Source organism: Coenobita brevimanus, chromosome 71, assembly GCF_032717465.1.
Source record: "Coenobita brevimanus isolate Jiangsu-jjx chromosome 71, ASM3271746v2, whole genome shotgun sequence".
In the NCBI taxonomy this organism is placed as follows: domain Eukaryota; kingdom Metazoa; phylum Arthropoda; class Malacostraca; order Decapoda; family Coenobitidae; genus Coenobita; species Coenobita brevimanus.
The window spans coordinates 44,004,152-44,026,934 of NC_137024.1; the positions used below are offsets into that span (position 1 = coordinate 44,004,152).

General features: G+C 42.6%; 1 protein-coding gene and 1 non-coding gene across 2 annotated transcripts in view; one reads left to right on the forward strand and one right to left on the reverse strand.

Annotated features, from left to right (window-relative positions):
• LOC145406767 (uncharacterized) overlaps positions 1-22,783 on the forward strand; it is an 83,072-nt gene that overhangs the window by 49,693 nt on the left and 10,596 nt on the right. The window contains exons 7-9 of the mRNA XM_080277864.1: positions 2,834-2,999; positions 3,102-3,248; positions 4,042-4,183. Of these exons, the coding sequence (XP_080133990.1) occupies positions 2,834-2,999; positions 3,102-3,248; positions 4,042-4,183 (455 nt within the window). The remainder of the gene's footprint in view (positions 1-2,833; positions 3,000-3,101; positions 3,249-4,041; positions 4,184-22,783) is intronic.
• Positions 12,106-12,224, reverse strand: LOC145406907 (5S ribosomal RNA). Its single transcript, XR_013898613.1, has one exon. It is a non-coding gene; the product is annotated as a 5S ribosomal RNA (ribosomal RNA).

Here is a 22,783-nt window from a genome sequence, read left to right on the forward strand (position 1 = left end):
GGGGATGAAGTACGTGAAAGGGTACAGCAGGAAGAAAGGTTGTTGGTACACTGGAAAGCAGTGATGAGAAATAGGGAGGTGAGTATGGAAGTTAAGAAGTCACTGCATAATGGTATTGTGATCCCTACCCTGGGACGTATGGAAGCTTTGCAGGCGTGGGCATTGCAAGAGGGGGAACAAGTCAAGAGTGAGAGCAGTGGAAATGAGCTACTTGAGAGGAGCATGTGGAGGACGGGAGGGACAGGTTGGACGAATGAAGAAGTGAAGGAACGTTGTGGGGTAGATGTGGATGTGGTTGAAAAGATTAGGAGAACATACACTGAGGTGGTTTGGACATGTGGAGAGAATGGAGAATGAAAGATCTGACTAAGAGGGTGTATGTAGGTGAGGTGGGAGGGAGGGAGAGGGAGGTAGACCGAGGATGTGGAGGCAGGTGGAGGGACGGAGTTGAGATGGGTATATGAGGGAGGGGGGGGTGAGTTGGGGGAGGGGAGTCAAATGGTGGGTGACAGAGTGACTTGGAGGCGTTTGTCTTGCGGCCAAATCCCTTTGCGGGATTAGGGCGTCGGGCTATAGATAGATAGATAGATAGATAGATATATATATATATATATACTGTATATATATATACTGTATATATATATATATACAGTAATCCCTCATTATACGATGGGGTTCCGTTCCTGAAAACCCCATCGTAAAGCAATCCATCGTATAGCAATCCCATTATAACATGGAGTCAATGGGGATACGTTCCCAGACATGCCTAAACTCTCACATACATACACCTTAGCACTCACATACATGAAATATCCTTATGTTTAAACATTTAAAGTAACACATTAGTAGTGAATAAAGAGAAAAAAACATGAAAACTACAGTATACAGTAGTTCTTACCTTTACTGAAGCAAGCAAGGGTTGTTTATGTGGTTCCTAGACAATTCACCATGAAGTCGACAATTCGCCGTCATAATATGGACGTTCCCCGTCAGGACAATTCCCCGTCATTCTATATATATACTTATTACTGATTAACTGATACTTTAATAACTAATTTTCAGGGGGATCTATCAAAGTCTATTTTCATTCAATAGCGTTGGCTTTGGATTTCATTTGTAAGTTGCACTTTTAGACAATATTTAACTTGTTTCTACCTTGCTGTAGTTGACTTTGAATTATGTTCTAGCATCACCCATAGCTGTTTTCATTAATTTCCATTGTTACTACAACATCCTGGGTATATTTTAAAATGACTTTGAAGAGGTAGATGTACAATACTAAAAAACTAGTGTACTTCCTAAATAAACTGATATGAAAATAAACGACGGGGAATCATCCTGACGACGAAAAGTCCCGATGGCAAATTGTCTTGTTATTGTTGTGATGGCGAATTGTCCCGAAACATTTATATAGACGTAATATGATGATTATTTGTATAATTCCAAAGTATGTTGATCGTTCACTTAAGGTAATTAGGCATTTATATAAATGCCAATGTCTCGTATGTAGCCTTATGCTAAGATGAAGGAACGATCATAAATCAGCTGATTCACGTTTCAATATATTATTATTTTTTCATTTAATGCCCATGATTTGATGCCATATTTTACATTTGCTATATAAACAATAAACCACCATCGCTTTTATAACTTACATAATTCAAAAACTAGTGTACAGTACTTGCTAAATAAACTGATACGTAAATAAATGACGGGGAATCGTCCTGATGGCGAATTATCCCGACTCGGCCTCACAGTCACAGCCCTCACTCATCAGTGTCAGAACTGGCTGGCTGGGCAGGGCTGGCTGGCTGGCTGGTCAGAGCTAGCTAATGAGGCTGGATCGGTGGACACGTGTGTGCGGTCCAATGCCGACAGTGTGAGGATGTTTTTTTTGCTTTTGCACATTTGCTGTTCACTGAGCCTTTGATGATCCATCGTTGTAGCAAATTGTTCCCATTGTATAGTGGGCATAGGGTACTAAAATTTTGACATTGTATAAGCGAAATATCGTATAAAGATCCATCATCCATCATCCAATCCTACATTGCCCCATAAGGAGCGTAGGAGCCCGGGGCTAGGCAAGTTGATGAGAGTGACCAGCCTCACTCATCCCTGGGTGGCATTACGCGAGCAGTAAACCCCAACCACTCCTTGGATATAAACCTTCACTGGCTCAATCCGATTGAAGTGCCTTAATTACCCATTAAACCACCAGGCGTCAAAATTTGGTTATATGGTTACCACCCAGCATAGTAAATGGTTTCCTGGTGTACAGGAAACCATTTGGCTTGTCACTCAGTGTAGAGTCACCCACAGGCAGAAGTAAGAGGAAAAATGAAGGAAAGAAAAACTGAGGAGGGAGTGTAAAGTCACCCATAGGCAGAAGGACGAGGAAGGAATGAAGGAAAGAAAGATAGGAGAGGATGGGAGGAAAGAAGGATGGAGGAGAGGAAAAGGCAGACACCCGAGAATAGCACTACATCGAGTGAGTGGATGATGATCGCCCCCACCTACCACATTTCCCACTTCTTTTTTTTTTTTTAATTGGAGTTTATTTTGACGTATGGCTATTTTGTACCCTGTACTTTTCATGTGCTCTCTCTCTCTCTCTCTCTCTCTCTCTCTCTCTCTCTCTCTCCAAAGACTGAAAGAGGAGTTCTGAAAGGTGTCTTCATGCAGTCCTCCTGCAGTCTGTATTTCATTGGTAGTAATCAAAATTCAAGAGCAGGAAAATGAAAACAAAAATAGGTAAAGATATCAGCAGTGCCTTGTGAAATTTCACGAGCCACTCTTTTATTTATCAATGATAATCATGGCCACTTGTCATCAGCTCTGGCCAGGCATGTGATTCTCGTGTGCGGTGTGCAGCAATGGACCTGTACTATGCCCTGTATGGAAGACGCCGCCCTGCCTGTATCCCCGCATCAGAACCTGCCCTTGTGCTCAACCTCAGGAAGCCACCAAATCCACCCCTCCACCCTCCTGTCACTGTTACTGTGAGTTGGAATAGTTTTTGTTTAGTGTAAAGCAGTGTTCATCTTTGTCCAGGCTGAAGAAAGTGAAGAAGTTGTGTTAATTTAGCCAAATTGAACATCCAGGTGAAAGAAGAAGAACCCCCACCACCACCTATCAAAGTGGAAACACCACCAGACAGGCCCATAGAACCCACTTCTGAGGTGAAGACTGAGCTGCCAGACATACCAGTGGAAGTCATCTTCACAGAGGAGGAGAAAGTCAGGATCAAGGTTAGTATAAAATTATTTGTCAAAAGAACTTGTTGTCAACACTGGAAATATATTCAGGGGGTGGAGTTAGCCAGGGTTTGTAGTATTGTTAATGTAAAGTTATGAAGGACAGATCTTCACTGGTATTATTTGGGTCCTAGAAACTTTGACTGATAGGCATTAGAGAATCTGGACTGAATTCAAGGAAAAATGTAAGGACTTAAATATTTCTAGCTCTTAAACCTCAGCTGATGACTTCTTGTTCTACTTTTGTAACACCAGATTATATTACTTGCCACTGAAAAACTCCCTGAGGTCTGAAGGTTAAGAAACTACCCCAGTTACTTTTTAACCCTGTCATTCGATGACCCATTCTTTTATTTTATTTCTGCTTTATCCAGACAGTTTTATTGAGCATCAGACAGAGTTTTTGAATTGGAGGGGTCAGACATAAGCCTCAGTAACCCCTCCATTTCTAGTTTTTTTCTAAGGTAAAGATACCCCTCATATTGCAGGAAGTGCATAAAAACACATCATTGTACCAGAGGAGTTAAGGCTCAGCTGATGGCTAACAGTGTACTTTATATTTTACTCTGGGTAATGCTGGAGGTCTGTAGGTTAAGAAACTGTTTCAATTAGCCCTTAAGTATGGGCTTATGACATATCTTTTTTGTTCTGGCTAAAGCCAGGTAATCTTGCACATCACTGGGAAACTTGCAGAGATATAAGGGTTAAAGATGCAGTTTTAACTTTACTGTAAGGTACAGAAATTACAGTGTATGTATATCTGATTTTTTGTATTTCCCAACTGAAGGAGGATGTTGAGGTGTTTGATGAGGGACTGGATGAAGTGATGGTTGCCAAAAGTGTGACACCTAGCGTGGAGGAAGACATGTCAGAATCCACTACGTCACTCCCTGGCGATAGCCATGAAAACACACAGCTTGGCCCCACAGGTATGGAAAAACTTATACCGTACTGATATGTATCATCGTCATCATTATCATCATCATCATCATCATCATCATCATCATCATCCAATCCTACATTGTCCCATGAGGAACATAGGAGCCTGGGGCTAGGCAAGTTGGTCCTGACATTTAAGATGAGAGTGACAAGCCTCACTCATCCCCGAGTGGCATTAAGTGAGGAATAGACCCCAACTACCCCTTGGATATAAACCTTCACTGGCTCAATCCGAATGGAGCGCCCTAATTACCCACTAAACCACCAAGTATCAATATTTGGTTATATGGTTACCACCCAGCTTAGTAAATGATTTCCTGGTGTACAGGAAACCATTTGGCTTGTTACTTATCATAGAGTCACCCACAGGCAGAAGGAAGAGGAAAGAATGAAGGAAAGAAAGACTGAAGAAAGAGTGTAAAGTCACCCGTAGGCAGAAGGACGAGGAAGGAATGAAGGAAATAAAGACAGGAGAGGATGGAAGATGAGTGCCCCCACCTACCACATATACAGGTAAGCCCTTAATTCGTGCGAGGGTTACGTTCCCAGACCCTTCGCGTATGTGGTAAATTCGTGTATATGTTCTGCCCTTGTGTACACATAATTACGCATGTCTACTAGTTATATTACATCTGAATAATACTGTTTATGCACTACATACACCTTATAAACTAGCATAAAGTATGAAAAACAACAAAAATGTTAAGAAATTTAACAGTGAAACCTGACAAGCACAGGCATAGGTGGAGACACTTCTGTAGTCTGGTGCACAAGCCCTCACTGCCTCCCATATGCTACATTCTGCCTTCTTTATTGTCCAAACAGTTGACTCATTCACCCCAAACATACGGTTCCAAGCCAGTTCACAGGCATAGGTGGAGACACTTTAGCACGGTCTGATACACTGGCCCTCACTGCCTCCCGTATGCTACATTCCTCCTTCTTTATTGTTGGAACAGTTGACTCACCCCAAACACACGGTTCCAAGACAATTCACCATGAAGTCAATTCACCATCAAATCATGAACGATTCCCTGTCATTCTATAAATATATTTATCATTGATTAATTAATACTTTAATAACTAATTTTCAGGGGGATTTTATAACTCATATAAGTAATAAACTAGTGTACTGTACTTTGCTAAATAAACTGGTATGTAAATAAATGACGGGGAATCGTCCTGATGGAGAATTGTCGCCTACATTCCTCCCTTAAGTCTGTCCAACACAACTTTCTGTCAGCAACATCACGTTACAGTCCATTTTGGTGTGTTACCACATGCATCACTAGCACTACGCTTAGGCCCCATGTTGGCAGACAAGTCAAGCAATCACTGGAAGGCAGAAAAATAAGCCACAAATAACGATTCACAAGTCACGCATGGTTCGACCGTCGGATTCAAACTGACTGTGTGGTGCATTGGTAGACCGACCTCCCACACACACACACACACACACACACACACACACACACACACACACACACACACACACACACACACACACACACACACACACACACACACACACACACACACACACACACACACATACATATATGTATGCACATGGGCAGCAGGTAGGCATTTTTATATTTTATTTATTTTTCTTGTATATTAAAATTATTTGTTTGAATATTATAATTTTGTTTTAATTATTGTATGAAAAATTCGTGGATAACCGAAATCGCGAGAAAAAAGTTCGCATGAATTAAGGGCTTACCTGTATACAGTCTTTCCTCATACTTCGACAGAGGTATGTTCTGCCAAAACCACGTGAAGTGTGAAACGTCAAAGTATGAAGTTACTGTTTATGTGAAGAAAGTGTCCTGGAGGGACAGCTAGGTTATCTACCTAACCTTTCTAAAAGTAATCCTCAAGCACAAGAAATACCTAACAAAATGAACTGAAGAATATTTTTAGGTTACATTACATTGTAATTAGGGTCAAACTGGGTGATAATAACAGGTAAAAATAAAAAATGCACGTACGAGTACAGAGTTTATTGAAAAATTGACCAAAAAAAAAAAAAAAAAAAAAATCAAATGCAGGGGTTAGGTGAGGATGTTCTTGTAGGGCATGTGAAGTTGTGTACAGGGTGGATGGGTGTGTGTGTTTGTGTGTGTGTGTGTGTGTGTGTGTGTGTGTGTGTGTGTGTGTGAAGGGCATGTGAATTTCTGTATAGGGTGGGTGGGGCTAGTGTCTAGGTGACATGGGTCTTTCTGGGGAAGACCCATTACCATCACCTAGGCCGAATCCTGCTGCTGTCGGATTGCAAACGTAAACACCGCTCAGCTGATTCCCAGTACTTCTCCACATTCTTCCCACTTTTCCTCATATTTAGCCATGGCTAAGTAAATAAGAATTATATGGTGACTTATTTAGTTAAACCTGCAAATATCATCACAAAATTAAAGTACTCAAAATAAATGTGGTGAAGGCGGACAAGTTCGAAGATTTACAAGCTAAATATTTCTATGATAATGTCAGCTTGTGAATGTAGTGTGGCTGGTGTTACACTGACAAAAATGTTTGTAATGTCATTGCATATACTGAGTAGTAAATACTGAGTCATGCAGTTGTTTCTGTGCTTTCCATATACTGTACAGGTAGACATTGCTTATCGCCATATTTGTTGGTGAGCGAGCAGGAGCGAGATCATCTGATAGTTTGTCGTACAGGCGATCACTCGCCAAAGATCAACCCAGCCAAGTTGGCCAGTCAAGCAGAATATTTGACTTTTTTCTCCCGAAATCACTGCTCTGTTACGGTGGACAGGCAGTGGGATAATTTCTGCGTGCTCATCTTGCCCTTCCTTGGTTGCTCTGGGCATTCAATCTCTTCCTTACTATTCATCTCTTCCTCTGTCATTTCCATCGCGCATGCCTCCTCGTCATAATTTGCCAACAAGTGAGCATCAGTATACGTGGGTGGCATTTTCTTGGCCAGGGAATAACGTCAAAGTGTGAAATTTTTGTCCACTTTGAGGAAAATGGTAACTTTTCATCGCGTTGAAGTGTGAATCGTTGAAGTGCAAAACGTCGAAGTATGAGGAAAGACTGTATATATATATGTGTATATATAAAACATGAGAGTGTGTGTATATATATATATATATATATAAAATATGAGTAATGGAGAGAGGGATGGCGTTAGTAATGAATAACGATGAATGGAATATCTCAAATTTGTTGTATGCTGATGATGCAGTACTGCTTGCAAGTACTGGACAAGAACTTGGTAGGCTAGTGCAGAGTTTTGCTGATGTCTGTAAGCGTTGTGCCTTGAGAGTAAATGTAGAAAAGAGTAAAGTGATGGTTATTGAGAGAGAAGGTGACTCCCAGTGCGATGTAACAGTGAATAGAGAGAGACTGGAATTGGTGAGAGAGTTCAAATACCTGGGTACAGTGATAGAAAAGAGAGGAATATGTGCAAAGGAAGTTGAAAGTAGAGTGACACAAGGAGGAAAAATAGCTGGTGCAATGAAGGCCTTGATAAGAAACAGAGGCTTGAGTGTTGCAGCTGCACCAGGCTTACATGAAAGAGTGTTAGTGCCAACTTTAACATATGGATATGAGACTATGGTGTGGCATGAAAATGAAAAGTCAGGAGTAAGAGCAATGTAGATGGGACTGCTGAGGAATGTGTGTGGAATACAAAGGGTGGATAGGATACGAAATAATGTGATTCGTTAAAGATGTGGAGTGAGGAAGTCGGTTGACACCAGAATCGAAGAGAGAGTACTGAGATGGTATAGTCATATGGAGAGAATGGTAAACAACAGAGTGGTGAAGAAGATATACCTGAGTGAATTCGAAGGAGGGAGGAGGCGAGGTAGGCCAACGAGAAAGTGGAGAGATATGATGGATGAATGTGTGAGGAAGAGAGGCTTGGAAGTCAGTGAGGCTAGGGAACTGACAGGAGATCGAGCTGGTTGGATGAATGCTGTGAGGAGAAGTGAATGATCAGGGATTTTGGCTCCCCTTTTTAACATGACAGCGTCTGGATTGACTCTGTCGGATACGATTATGTGAAGCTACAGAACTTGGTGAATGTTTCTGGCGTATCCGATAGAGCCAGGATTCCGGGGTCTTGAATGATGAGTGAATGAAAGTGTGGCCCATTGGACTGGGCAAATTTGGGCTGTCTGGACATTGCTTCTCCTCACCCTGCCAGAGGTTAGGAAGAGGTCAGGATGGTCATGATGATGATATGTATCTATCAATCTATCTATCTGTCCATCTATATGATACTTTTATATATATATATATATATATATATATATATATATATATATATATCATCATCATCTGGACCTCCTTTCCCACCCTAGGGCAGGGTGAGGAGTAGCAATGCCCAGACAACCCAAATTTGCCCAGTCCAATGGGCCATGCTTCCATTCATTCATCATTCAAGCCCTCAGAATCCTGACTGTATTGGATACCCCAAAAACATTCACCACGTTGCGTAGCTTCACACAAACGTAACCGGTAGAGTCAATCTGGACACTGCCACATTAAAAAAGAGTGCCAAATCCATGATCATGCAATGCTTCTCACAACATTCATCCAGCCAGCTTGATCTCTTGTCAGTCCCCTAGCCTCACCGACTTCCAAACCTCCCTTCCTCACACACTCATCCACCATATCTCTCCACCTTCTCCTTGGCCAACCTCTCCTCCTTCTTCCTTCAGATTTGCTCAGATACTGTATACCTTTTTCACCACTCTATTCTTACCCATTCTCTCCACATGACCATACCATCTCAATACACTCTCTTAAATTATGGCGTCCACCGACTTCCTCACTCCACATCTTTCATGAATCACATTATTTCGTATCATGTCCACTCTCTGTACTCCACATACATTCCTCAGCAGTCCCATCTCCACTGCTCTTACTCTTGACTTTTCATTTTCATGCCACACCATAGTCTCGCATCCATATGTTAAAGTTGGCACTAACACTCCTCCATGTAAGTCTTGTGCATCTGCCACACTCAAGCCTCTGTTTCTTATCAAGGCCTTTATAGCACAAGCTACCTTCCTTCCTTGTGTCACTTTACTTTCCACTTCTTTTGCACATTTTCCTCTCTATTTTATCACTGTACCTAGGTATTTGAACTCTCTCACCAGTTCCAGTCTCTCTCCATTCACTGCAGCATTGCATTGGGAGTCACCTTCTATCTCAGTAACCATCACTTTACTTTTTTTCTACAGTTACTTTCAAGGCACGACTCTCACAGACATCAGCAAACTCTGCACTAACGTACCAAGTTCTTGTCCGGTATTTGCAAGCAGTACTGCATCATCAGCATACAACAGATTTGAGATATTCCATCCATCACCAATCATTACCAATGCCATCTCCATCTCCATTACTCATGTTTTTACTTCTCTCAGCACCCCATCAATGTATATATTGAACAGCCATGGGGACGTCACACAACCTTGTCAAGCAGCACTGCATCATCAGCATACAACAGATTTAAGATAATCCATCCGTCGCCATTCATTACCAATGCCATCCCCCTCTCCATTACTCATGTTTTTACTTCGCTCATCACCCTATCCATCTATATATTGAACAGCCATGGGGACATCACACAACCTTGTCGCATGCCCACACTGATTGTGGACCATTCACTTAGATGCCCATTACCCCATACACATGCTTCACTACCATCATAAAATCTCTTGATGGTACCTAGCAGCTTACCATCTACACCATATATGCGCAAAACTTTCCACAATCCTTCTCTGTCCACTTTGTCGAATGCTTTATCCGGATCCAAGAATGCCATAAACACTTTATGGTCCCTCTCACAAGTCTTCTCTGCTGTCTCTCTCACTGCAAATATTTGATCCACACATCCTCTGCCACTCCTAAAGCCACGCTGTTCACCACTCACTAGGACTTCTGATATCTCTCTTACTTTCTCTATAATATTTCTTCCATATACCTTCCCTACCACACTCAATAAACTAATGCCACGATAATTCTTGCACTCACTTCGCTCACCTTTATTTTTGTACAGGGGCACAATCACAGCCTTTTTCCACATTGCTGTTGCATTGTCACTCATCCATGCCTTCTTATGTATCTCCAACAAACACTTCATTCCACTCTTTCCACTACACTTAATCATCTCTGCATACACGTCATCAACCCCAGCTGCTTTCCCATTTTCCAGCCACTTCACAGCATTCTTCACTTGTGCGAGTGTCACGTCTCCTGGCACTGCATTCCTTCTTTGCACACCCCCAAAACCAGTCATGTTTACAGCCGCTCTGCTCTGTCTGTCTGTCTCTCTCTCTCTCTCTCTCTGTCTCTGTCTCTGTCTCTCTCTCTCTCTCTCTCTCTCTCTCTTTGATATATATACATATATACACCTACTGCAAATTGATTTAGGACCTACACACAGAATTGCTATGGGAGAGTTGTCTGTCTTTGCTTTGTGTTTCCACCTTTACCATGTGAATTTTGGGGGGAAGAAGTAACTGGCAACTCCTTTGGTGTTGGTGGGAGGTGCTGAAACACTCAGCACATCAGTGCTTGCCCAGAAACGAGAGTGGGAGTATATGTTCCCATTGCACCGAGCTTGCACCTCCCTCTTTTATTGTAGGCATTACTGTTTGCTCTGTTATTTTCCTAGAATCAAGTTGTCATGCGTAGAAAGTACTGTTCAAGGGATGAGAGGTTCCATATCATTGCATGGAGGCAGGGTAATGTCCCTATCAACATGATTTGTGAACGTACTGAATGCGCAGATTCGACCGTCATGAAGATTCTTGCTACAGCGCGCAGCTTGCCACCTGATGTCGTACCAGAGCACAAGCATGGCGGTGGAAAGAAGAGGACGACTTCCAGAGGTACAGATACATTTCTGAAGAGGGAAAAAATCAAGAATCCTCGACTGACAGCAGCAGAATTGAAGAGAATGCATCCCCAGCTGTTACAAGACGTCTCAATTTGAACTATCCAACACCACTTACAGAAGGAGCTGGGTTTACCAAGCTGCACTGCAGCCAAGAACCGCTTCTCATTGACCGCATGATGAAGCAGTGCATTCAGTTTGCCAAGAAGTATGCACACTGGACGTCGGATGAGTGGAGAAAAGTTATATTTTCCGATGAAAGCACATTTCTAGTGTTCCAGGTGTGTTTTGCCAAGGTTCATTGCCCTGCCTCCTGTAGTCGATATGACCCTGCTTACACGGTGCCGACTGTTAAGCACCCACAGTCAGTAATGGGGTGGGGGTATTTCTTAGGTGACATGGGAAAGAGAGGCCTTTACTTTCTTTCTAAGAACTTGATGATGAATGGTGGCAGGTACATTCAAGTTCTGAAAGATCATTTGTTAAAGTTTTTTCATGGGTGTGACTTTTTCATGCACGATTCAGCTCCATGTCACAAGTCAAGCAAGGTGACAAAATGGCTTCAGGATAATCGGATTGAGGTCCTCGACTGGCCTTGCAACAGTCCGAATCTAAATCCTATAGAAAACTACTGGGCAGAGATGAAGAAGACACTCAATCTGGACAACCTCAAGACTGAACTGACAAATGTTTGGTGCAAAGAAATGTCCTTTGATTACTTCAGAGATCTAAGTGGTTCCATACCAAAATGCATCCAATTGGTCCTGAAAAACAAGGGAAACATGATTTCATATTAATGAATGGCATCTCATGAACAAACATTGTGATGTACTATGATTTCTGTGTTTTTTAATACCTTGTGGGGGGAGGTCCTAAGTCAATTTGCGGTAGCTGTGTATATATATATATATATATATATATAAAAAATTGCCAGACGCCATGTATCCCAAACGGGGTGGTCAAAGGCTTAGAGTTAATTGTTTTACAGGGAGGGGCACTAATCCTCCACCAACCCCACTTGACACGTAGGGAGTTATGCCAACAGCATCTGGTGTTCCCAGGCGGTCACCCATCCATGTACTAACCAGACCCAACGTTGCTTAACTTCGCTTATCGGACGGGAAGCGGTGTACTCAACGTGGCATGGCCGTTAATATAATATAATATAATATATATATATATATATATATATATATATATATATATACCTGTATATATATACACTCAATCCTTGAGTACCGCGGGCAATAGGGACTGGACAAGGACCGTGGTACCCAAATCCGCGTCACTCAGACAATATGTTTACATGTATAATGGTACAATGTGTTCTGGCACCTTTCCAAAACTCTCACTTTTACCCCTTCTTACCACCTAACCCCACGTAAATTATCCCCACTTGCATCCACGATCAGGTAAAACATTGAAAGAGATATAACTCTTGTAATTAAAAACATCAGTGGTATTAAAAATAGCATTAACAAAAATAAAAGTTGAGATGGGTACCCTTTTGTTGATACGTAGCTCCCCGGTATTTTCCTCCCATCCCCCAACCCCAATGTTGTTGTCATAGTTTTGCCTTCTCTCATATATCATGTGGCTTTCAGGAGAGACCTTAGGCCATATGGTTAGACAAAAATTTATGGGTCTGGCAGTTTTAGAGTACGAAATAGAACGAAAATTTGTGCTAACAAGAAAAAATTACTTTAATCCGTGTGTTCTCGTGAGTTAACGTTCAGTTTCACATTTTTCGTTTGATATCGCGTTTCCCAACGCATTTCTGATAAACTAAACATATGGCTAAACTGCTCAATCAGTTCGAAATGTGTTGGGAAGAGCGATACTGAACGAAGAGTAATGTGTTGGGAAGAGCGATACCGAACGAAGAATGTGAAACGGAACGCTAACTCAGGAGAACACATGGATGAAAGAGTACCTTTTTTCTGGTTTGCAAACATTTTCGCTCCATTTTGTTCCCTAAAACAGCCAGACCCGTAAATTTTAGTCTTAACTATACAGCCTAACGTCTCTCCCGAAGGCCACATGATACGAGAAGGCGAAACTTTGCCAACAACTTTGGGGTTGGGGGGCGGGAGTAAAATACCGTGGAGCTACGTATCAACAAAAGGGTACTCGGTGGAGGTGGTGTTGACCCAGTCCAACTTCTGTTTTTGTTAATGCCATTTTTAATACCACTGATGTTTTTAATTACAACAGTTATATCTCTTTTCAGTGTTTTACCTGATGGTGCGTATAGGTGGAGGTAAATACGTGGGGTAAGATGGTAAAATGGGGTAAAAGTGAGAGTTTGCTTTCTCTGACGCTCCACATAACGCCCTGTAAGCTTCTCAGTCAGTTTCATCTCGGTCAGTTTCAGGACAACATATAGACCTTCACAGCTGCCAGGATTGCATCACTTCCTACGCACGATCTTTATCTTCTCCCTATCCTTCCAAATCGTTAAGCTCTCTTTTATGCTATGGTTTTTCTTTTTTTCTTTTGCCATTTTGGTATTTGTACGCTTAAAGCAGTGGAAGAACCTTACCAATTCAGTTCATATTCCTCCAGTTTGTTTTCTGTATTTTTCTGACTATTTTCAGGGTGGTAAATTACCTTTTCCTGCTGAAAAATTTCCCACTTTTTATCATCACGTTCCTTAAGCCATAACATGATTGTCTTGATGTACTCAAAGGTGATTTTCGTCTCCCAACTTCCCAACTGGATGCTACGTTAGGTTAGGTTAAATTATAAGGTATAGTTAAGCTAGGTTAGGTCAAGTTTAAACACTTAGGTTAGGACAGGCCCTAATTTCGCCGTAACCCTGATGTGTCAAACAAGTTGACAGCGGAATACAACTTAAAACGACGGGGGAAACAGATTTAGTATGAAACGTTTATTTACCTCCCAGAAGTAATCCGACAAACATAAGACTATCAGGAAGAAGAACGAAGAATGTGAAACTGAATGTTCACTTAAACGAGCAGAAGTATTTTGTGTGTGTGTGTGTGATTAGCAAACATTTTCGTTCAGTTTCATCTCCTAAAACTCGAAACCCATATGACTGTGAGGTAGAGTCTGTGAGACGCGAGAAAGGACTTGATAGCCGTATGCTCAGTCGGTCCTAAATGTGTTGGGAAGCACGAAACCGAACGAAAAATGTGGAACTGAACACTAACAAGAACACATAGACGAAAGTATTTTTTTCTAATTAGCAAACATTTTCGTTCCATTTCGTCCCCTAAAACTGCGAAACCCATTATGAGTGTGGGGTGGAACTAGGTGAAGCATGAGAAAGGATTGATAACAGTATGCTCAGTTAGTTGGAAGTGTTGGGAAGCATTAAATCGAACGAAGAATGTGGAACTGAACGCTACGATAACACATGGACGAAAGAGTAACTTTTCCTCTAATTAGCAAACATTTTCGTTCCATTTCGTTCCTTAAAACTGCAAAATCCATGATAATTGTGGGTAAGAACTAGATGAGGCATGAGAAAGGACTGATAACCATATGCCCAGTTGGTCCAAAATGTGTTGGGAAGCATGAAATCAAACGAAGAATTTGGAACTGAACTGTAACTTACGAGAACGCAAGGATTTTTTTTTTTTTTTCTGATTAGCATACATTGTCGTTCCATTTTGTCCCCTGAAATTGCCGAAACCCATAAATTTCGTCAAACCGTTCGGCCTTGAGTTTGCCCAGAAAACATATTTCCATTCTGTATGCGTTTTCATAAAAACCACCAGGAACCCTCAGCCAGGAACAACGCTTGCCCATTCGTTTCAAAACTAACCATAGGTTTTTCACGAAAATATGACCACTGTGCTTCCCAGGCAAAATTTCAGCAACCTTACCCTAACCTATCCCATCTCACTAGGGCTGTTTGGCTGTGGTGGCTGGCTGTGGTACTGAGATAAATACCCATACAGAATGGAAATATGAGCCCAGGAAATGTACCCAGAGGTTAGAGGGTGACATCATAGCGCGCGGCTTTCAAATTTCGTCCACAGGCCAGCTGACTTCCCGCGTGAGCTCGAGTTTTTCCGCGTGTTGACATGACTTGTCTCATTATGCTGACCGCGTTAGAACAAAAACGTGTTACTCAACCACGTGTTACTTAAGGATTGAGTATATATATATATATATATATATTTTTTTTAAATAACAGAATGGAGGAAGGAAAACCAATGGGGAAAAAAAAAATAATCCATACACCAGATTACTGGTGTCCTCTATTCATAAAATATCTGTAACAGTAAGACTTGAACAGTTGTGGGTTGAAATTTGGAGGAAAACAACTCTGGGGAAGTGAGTTCAACTATATATATATCTATAAGTAATCCCTCTAATATCCAAACGCCCAATATCCGAACATCCCCACTAACCGGACATAATCGTCCTGGGATCAAAAAAAAAAAAAAAAAAAAAAAAAAAATCCCGCCTGTAATTTGAACTTGCTGCGCGCGACGCGGGACAGCTTTGTTGTGGCGCGTCATTCCTCCGACGTCTGATAGAGCGCTGCTGCATCCTCCCCACTTTCCGCCTGTCTCTCACCATGAGTGCACGCTCGTTTTCATAGTTGCCCACGTGCTCGCTTTTGTGGTGGTTCCTTACCTGCTGCAGGCACTCCTGGTGCTCTCAGGCCTCTTATTAGTGTGTGTGATGATGGCCCCGCCGCCTGAGAAGAGGAAGAGAGTGGTGTTGACTCTGGAGAAGAAACGGGAGATATTGGAGAAAGTAGATGCGGGGTGGTCTTCTTCCCGCATCCTCCGCGAGTTCAACCTGGCCCGATCTACTTTGTTCGATATCAAGAGATCCCGAGACAAACTCATGAAGTACACGGCTGACTTCTCGTCGAGAAGCAAACGCAACGTGGAGAGGAAGGTGATGTTTACTCCCAAGTTTGCTGAAATCGACCGCTCCACGTTGATTTGGTATCGACAACAACGTGCTGCTGGTGTGATGGTACGTGGAACGGAGCTGAAGGCTGCTGCTGAGAAGTTCGCAAGGCTTCACGACTCCCTAGACTTCAAGGCATCCGAGGGTTGGCTCTTCGCGTTCAAGTTACGGCATGGCCTTACCAGCCGTAAAGCTCATGGTGAAGCTTTGGACGCTAATGAGGATGGAGTAGAGGAGTTTCGGCACAAGGTGAAGGGCTTGATCGACAGGGAAGGCCTCACTCTCGGTCAAGTCTACAATGCTGACGAAACTGGTTTATTCTATCGCTCTTTGCCAACAAACACTCTAGCCGAGGAGACAGAGAAGCGTGTACCTGGCCGCAAGCTCTCCAAGCAACAGATATCTGCTTTGTGTTGTGCCAATGCTAACTGCATGCACCGGCTCAAGCCCGTTATTGTTGGCCGTGCAAAGCAGCCTCGGTGTCTTCGTGGGGTGATGGATGTCCTTCCTGTCGTCTGGAACCATTCTTTGAAGGCATGGTTTACAGCCCAGATCTTCATAGACTGGTTCCACCGCCACTTCATCAAGGAGGTCATCAATTATCAGACAAAGACACTGGGAATCCTGCGTGACCAGGTAAAGGCCCTCCTTCTCCTCGACAATGCACCTGCCCACCCATGCGACAAGGAGTTGGTGGCTGAGAATGGCCGGATTAGGTGCATGTTTCTGCCACCTAATACGACGGTCTCATCCAACCAATGGACCAAGGAGTGATCGTGGCAACAAAGCGCCTATACCGCCGGAAGTTCCTGGACGAGGTGATGGTTGTTCTCAAGGACGAGGACGAGCGCAGGGAGGGACGGGACACGTGAGGCCAGCGGACCTTGGAAAACCTTCACTGCAACAACATCAAGTCTGCAATCTACAACTGGGCCAGTGCATGGAAGGAAGTCCCTGTCAAGACTCTAGAAAATGGTTGGTCTTGTCTGCTTCTCGGAACGGATGTGGAGTACGATTTTCTGGGGTTTGACGTGGATGACTTCCATGCACGGCTATGTACGCTTGGCAACGATGTTGATGTGGACGATGTGCATGAGTGGTTGGATGACGAAGAGGGCGATCCTGGGTATCAGACATTGTCTGATATCGAGATCATGTCTTCAGTTGCAGGTGTCAGTACCCAGCTTGAAGATTCCGATGAGGACGGCGACGATGATGCGGACTCCTCTCAGCATGACACTACTCCAGCCATCCCCAAGCTGAGCGCACTCCGGGAACACCTAGAGTTCGTTCTCGACTACCTGGAACACCCGGACTGCGACAGGGAGATGGGGCCTTTGGGACTTGTGGAGGAAGTGCCTGCTTTCAGGCAGCACATCATCAATCGTCAGAATCGTCGTTCCTTGCGTCAGTCAACGATTGACAGTTTTTTCAGGCCTGTGACCCACGCTGTGCCCAGCCCTGGGTCCGCCCCATTGCCTCCCCAAGACAGGCCCTCATGCTGCGAGCCACAGCCCAGCACATCAGCCACGGTGGAGTCACCGCTCAACGTGAGTTGCATCTGTCTTCAGAGTCGTCTGCAGTGGGTACGCCATCACCACGACCCAGCGACGCACCCCTAGGTCACTCTGACAGTGATTAAACAGCAAGAACTTCTCCACTAGACCACATGGGAATTTACAGTGTTGTGCAGTGAAAAAAACGGTGTGTTGTGTTAAGGATTTACAGTTGTGAGTGAAAAGACTAATTTGGAACAAAATTTAACGTAAATAGACTAGTTTGTTTTTGCTTTAGCAAATGGTTAGAAGAGTGGGAAAAGTTAAAGTGCAGAGTGCAACACTTAGTAAGTTACAATGGAGCATAAGTTAGACAAGAGTGCGCACTGTGAAGAGAACGGACTTCTGAGTGCGATTGACAAAGTTCAGTGCAAGACTTCATGAACAGTGTACTGGAAGTGCTTCAGGAAATCCTTCTTACTGTCAGAGTGCGAGAGGAGGCGGTTTTGGTTAGAAGAGTGGGAAAAGTTAAAGTGCAGAGTGCAACACTTAGTAAGTCACAATGGAGCATAAGTTAGACAAGAGTGCGCACTGTGAAGAGAACGGACTTCTGAGTGCGATTGACTAAGTTCAGTGCAAGACTTCATGAACAGTGTACTGGAAGTGCTTCAGGAAATCCTTCCTACTGTCAGAGTCTGAGAGGAGGCGGTTATGCATTGAGATGGTCATGGACTTGCTGTAAGTAGGCAGAATGTTTCATACTGTACTTTTTTCCATACTATACTTACCTCAAACACCTCATTTCACTCTTTAATGTCCTTTATTGGTGTGAATAGGGTGTTAGGAGCTATGCATGTGCAGTAGGAAGGTGTTTTTCTGAGTTAGGCTAGGTTAGGGTCCATAAGTACCAGTCCAGGAGCCAGGCACTTGTAAGTACCCAGAATGTTGAATATTGTATGAACCTACCTCTAAACCCTCATTTTATGGTTCTTTTGCATTTATTCAGTCATTTATATGCCTTATTGGTGTGATTTGTGTCTTAAATAGGTGCTATGCATGTCCAGAGGGAATTGTATAGGTGTTTCTCTGAGTTAGGGTCCATAAGTACAAGTCCATAATCTGGGGCCCAATATCTGGACTGGACCACTATCCAGACCTGCCTATGGCTCTATTACGTCGGATATTGGAGGGATTACTGTATATATATATATATATATATATATATATATATATATATATATATATATATACACACTGTATGTACAGGTAAGTCCTGTTATACGACCATTCGATATACGAGAAGCTGATGATTTGAACGGAGTGAATTAGGGACTACTGTATTTTCAATATACGATCTCGAAAATCCAATGATACGACATTCAGTCTGGGGTGAGGTGGGATGATTCAAATTCAGTCATCCCGGCAAATGCAGTCACTGCCATTTTCTCTCAAACCTCAGAGAGAAATAGCGGGACTGCTTAGCGGGTGACCGCCAGCTTCCCGCCTCCAACACAACATTACCACCTAAAGGTGAGTGTTACGCATGTTTCTATCTATCTATCTATTGCCAGATGTCTCAATCCTGTTCGGGGTGGCCACAAACATATTGCCTCCACGTCGCCCTGTCCCCTGCCATTTCACTGCCCTGCTCCCAACTCACACCCCCCTCTCTCATATACCTCTCCACCCTATCCCTCCATCTCATCCTCAGCCTCCCCCTCCCTCTTCCCCCCTCCACCTCACCCACATATACTTTCTTTGTCAGTCTTTCATTCTCCATCCTCTCCTTATGGCCAAACCACCTCAGTGTATTCCTCCTAATGCTTCCTATCACATCCACATCCACACCACAGTGCTCCCTTATATCCTCATTTGTCAGCCTATCTCTCCATGTGACTCCACAGGCTCCTCTTAAATAACTCATTTCCACTGCTCTCACTCTTGACTTGTGTCCTTCCAACAACGTCCAAACTTCACTTCCATACGTTAGAGTTGGTATCACAATACTGTCATGTAGTAACTTTTTCACTTCCATGCTCACTTCCCTGTTTCTTATCACTGCTTTCAAGGAACCAGCAACCTTTCTTTCCTGCTGTACCCTTTCAAGCACTTCACCCTCCAAATGTCCATCCTTACTCATCACACTACCCAAGTACTTAAACATACTCACATTTTCCAATTCCTTATCATCCAACCTCGCTGTACATTCACTGACTTCACCTCTCTCAAAGACCATCACTACTTTTCCCTACATTCACCGTTAGATTCCGTTTCGTACACACTCTCCCAAACTCATCCACCAGTTAATGTGCGGTCATGTTATTTGCATACATTTGCTCTTTCAGGTTGCTTTCTCTACAGTTCAGTAATATAGATATGTTTGTTGCTTTTTTTATCTGTTTCGTACACACTCTCCCAAACTCATCCACCAATTAATGTGCGGTCATGTTATTTGCATACTATTTGCTCTTTCAGGTCGCGTTCTCTACAGTTCAGTAATATAGATATGTTTGTTGCTTTTTTTATTGTATATTTTAGCTGGAAAACTTACCTTTGATGGGGTCCTTGAACCCAACCAATATTTTACCATTAGTTGTGTGTTTTGTTGTATGAGAATTCATTATATGACTGCCAAATGGAACCTAACTGCATGTATCTTCAGGACCTCCCTGTATACAGGTATGTACATTCAGTAATCCCTATACTGTCCGGACACCCACTATCTGGACTTCCCACTTACCAGACATTTTGGGCCCGGGCCTTTGGAACCCAAAAATGGCCAAAAAACATAGGAAAAAAAAAATCCGACATTTTTTTCAACCATACTTTGAAATTGGCACGCAGCGCCGACCAGCTGTGTTTATGCTCACTGCTTGCTTCCTGCATCCCTCACCAGTTGCCACCTAACTACTGTCCTGACTAGATGCTCATTCAGTGGATGCTGCACATGCTCGTTTTTGTGAATAAACAGTGAATAAACTGCAATACCTTACCGCTAGACCACATGGGAATTTATAGTGTTGTGCAGTGTTATGAAATTAGAATTCAGAGTGCAAAGATTAAGTACAGAGTTTAAACTGGCAATTGAAACTGGCATGGTGCAATCAAGAACAGAATGTTCAGTGTTAAACAATTATAACTCATAGTGCAAAGGATTAAGTCAGCACAATGGATTACTGTACGTGCTTCATGAGCATTTTCACCACTGCCAGAGCCTTAGAGGAGGCGGGTTAACCTTCGTAACAAACGGCAACGAAAGTGTTGTAAGTACCCTGTACACTGCTAAATATTTTCCATGCTCACTTCTGATTCCTCATTCTCTGGTTCCTTTTCATTTATTTCATACTTTCTGTCCCTAATTTGTGTGAGTAGGGTCTTATATAGGTGCTATGCATGTCCGGTAGAGAGTTATGTAGGTGGTTTTCTGAGTTAGGCTGGGTTAGGGTCCATAAGTACCAGTCCAGGAGGCAGGGGCCCACTATCCCACTTTCCGGACATGCCTTTGGCTTTATTACATCGGATAATGGAGGGATTACTTATCTCCTTCATCCGATTCTGTGTTGCCCCATGAGGAGCATAGGAGCCCGGGACTAGGCAAGTTGGTCCTGATATTGAAGATGAAAGTGGCCAGCCTCACTCATCCCTGGGTGGCATTACATGAGCAATAAACCCAAGCCACCCCTTGGATATAAATTTACACAGATTCAATCGGATTGGAGTGCCGTAATTACCCACTAAACCACCAGGTGCCATAATTTGGTTATATGGTTACCACCCAATGTAGTAAATGGTTTCCTGGTGTGCAGGAAACCATTTGGCATGTCACTCAGTGTAGAGTCACCGTAGACAGAAGGAAGAGGAAAGAATAAAAGATAGATAGACAGAAGAAGAGGTAAGGAAAGAAGGAAGGAAGAGAGGAAAGGGTAGGCACCTGAGAGGAGCACTACATTGAGTGAGTGGATGGTGAGTGCCCTCACCTATATAAGCATATACATACATGTATATCCATCTATCTATCTGTGTGTATATATATATATATACACACACAGTGTATACATACAGGCGGCCCATCACATTCGCTGGGGCTAAGGGAAACAGACCTTCTCAAATGAGGAATTTATTGCGAATGTTTGGTGCGCCCTCCCGTAAATGCCTCTACAGCCGCATATCACCCCATGTGAGCAGGTGTGCACATACAGTACCTAATGAACTATATCTGGGACCTGAAAGAAGCATAAAATATCACAAATAGCTGATGACTTGCCCACATGTGAGTGTGGGCAAATCACCAGCTACATATTTACCCCAGCTTCATACAACCATGCCTATTAAATTCAGTCTTGGCTCCACAAAGGGGCAATCTGCGAATCTGGGAGACTCACGAAAGTTGATTCCGTTAATATGGAGGGCGGCCTGTATATTGTATGTATGTTAGTTGTGTACAGTATAGATATTTACATACTGGTTTGTTGTTTTTTCTTCATTGGTTATCATGGTTTTATATAGGCTATATGGGCATGCAGGTATGGTACTTGCTATACAATATGCCCTTCATTTGCACCAATTATTTGATACCTTGCTTTTAGTAACATTGCCTTAACAGTTGTTATATTGTAGCATGGCAATATTATATTTTGCATTTTCTTTAACATTATGCAGTGTTATTACTTCAACACAGTGCTTTCAAGAAAGGTACTATAGGTACTAATGGAGGGTTTAATGGTGCTATATATTGAGCCTGATGTATTTTTGCTTTATATTTGCATTATTTGCTTTTGTATGCATTATTACTTAAATTTTATTTTTTTATGCCATGAATATTATTACAACAATATACTTTACCAGGGAACACATACAGGGAAGGGTCCATACATCTTTCATACTTTGCTTTGTGTTTACCACATGTGCAGCGCAGACTTGTGCCATTCAGGAGATTTCCTTTACATGCCTTGGACCTCTGAATAATACAGCTTTTCTTATATTGATATAGTTTCAGCTGTTAGTACAATATTCCCTCAAAATATATATCTTTGATATACACAGGTGTATGGTAACATGATGATCATCATAATCACCACCCAGATGCAATTTCCCAGTTTCTCATGAAGTGGTACAATCATTAATAAAGCTGTCAGATCTCTTTGGGGACACCAGCCAAAGGAGTAGCATTTGAAGAATTCTGTTGTCCTATTGGTACCATACTTAATATTATAGAAGCACTTACTGTAGTTGGATTTAGCAGTTGATTATAAAGTGCTGGACAACTATCACATTCTTGGGAGTTACTACCATTGAACCCTAGTTCATGTAGATGTGAACTTG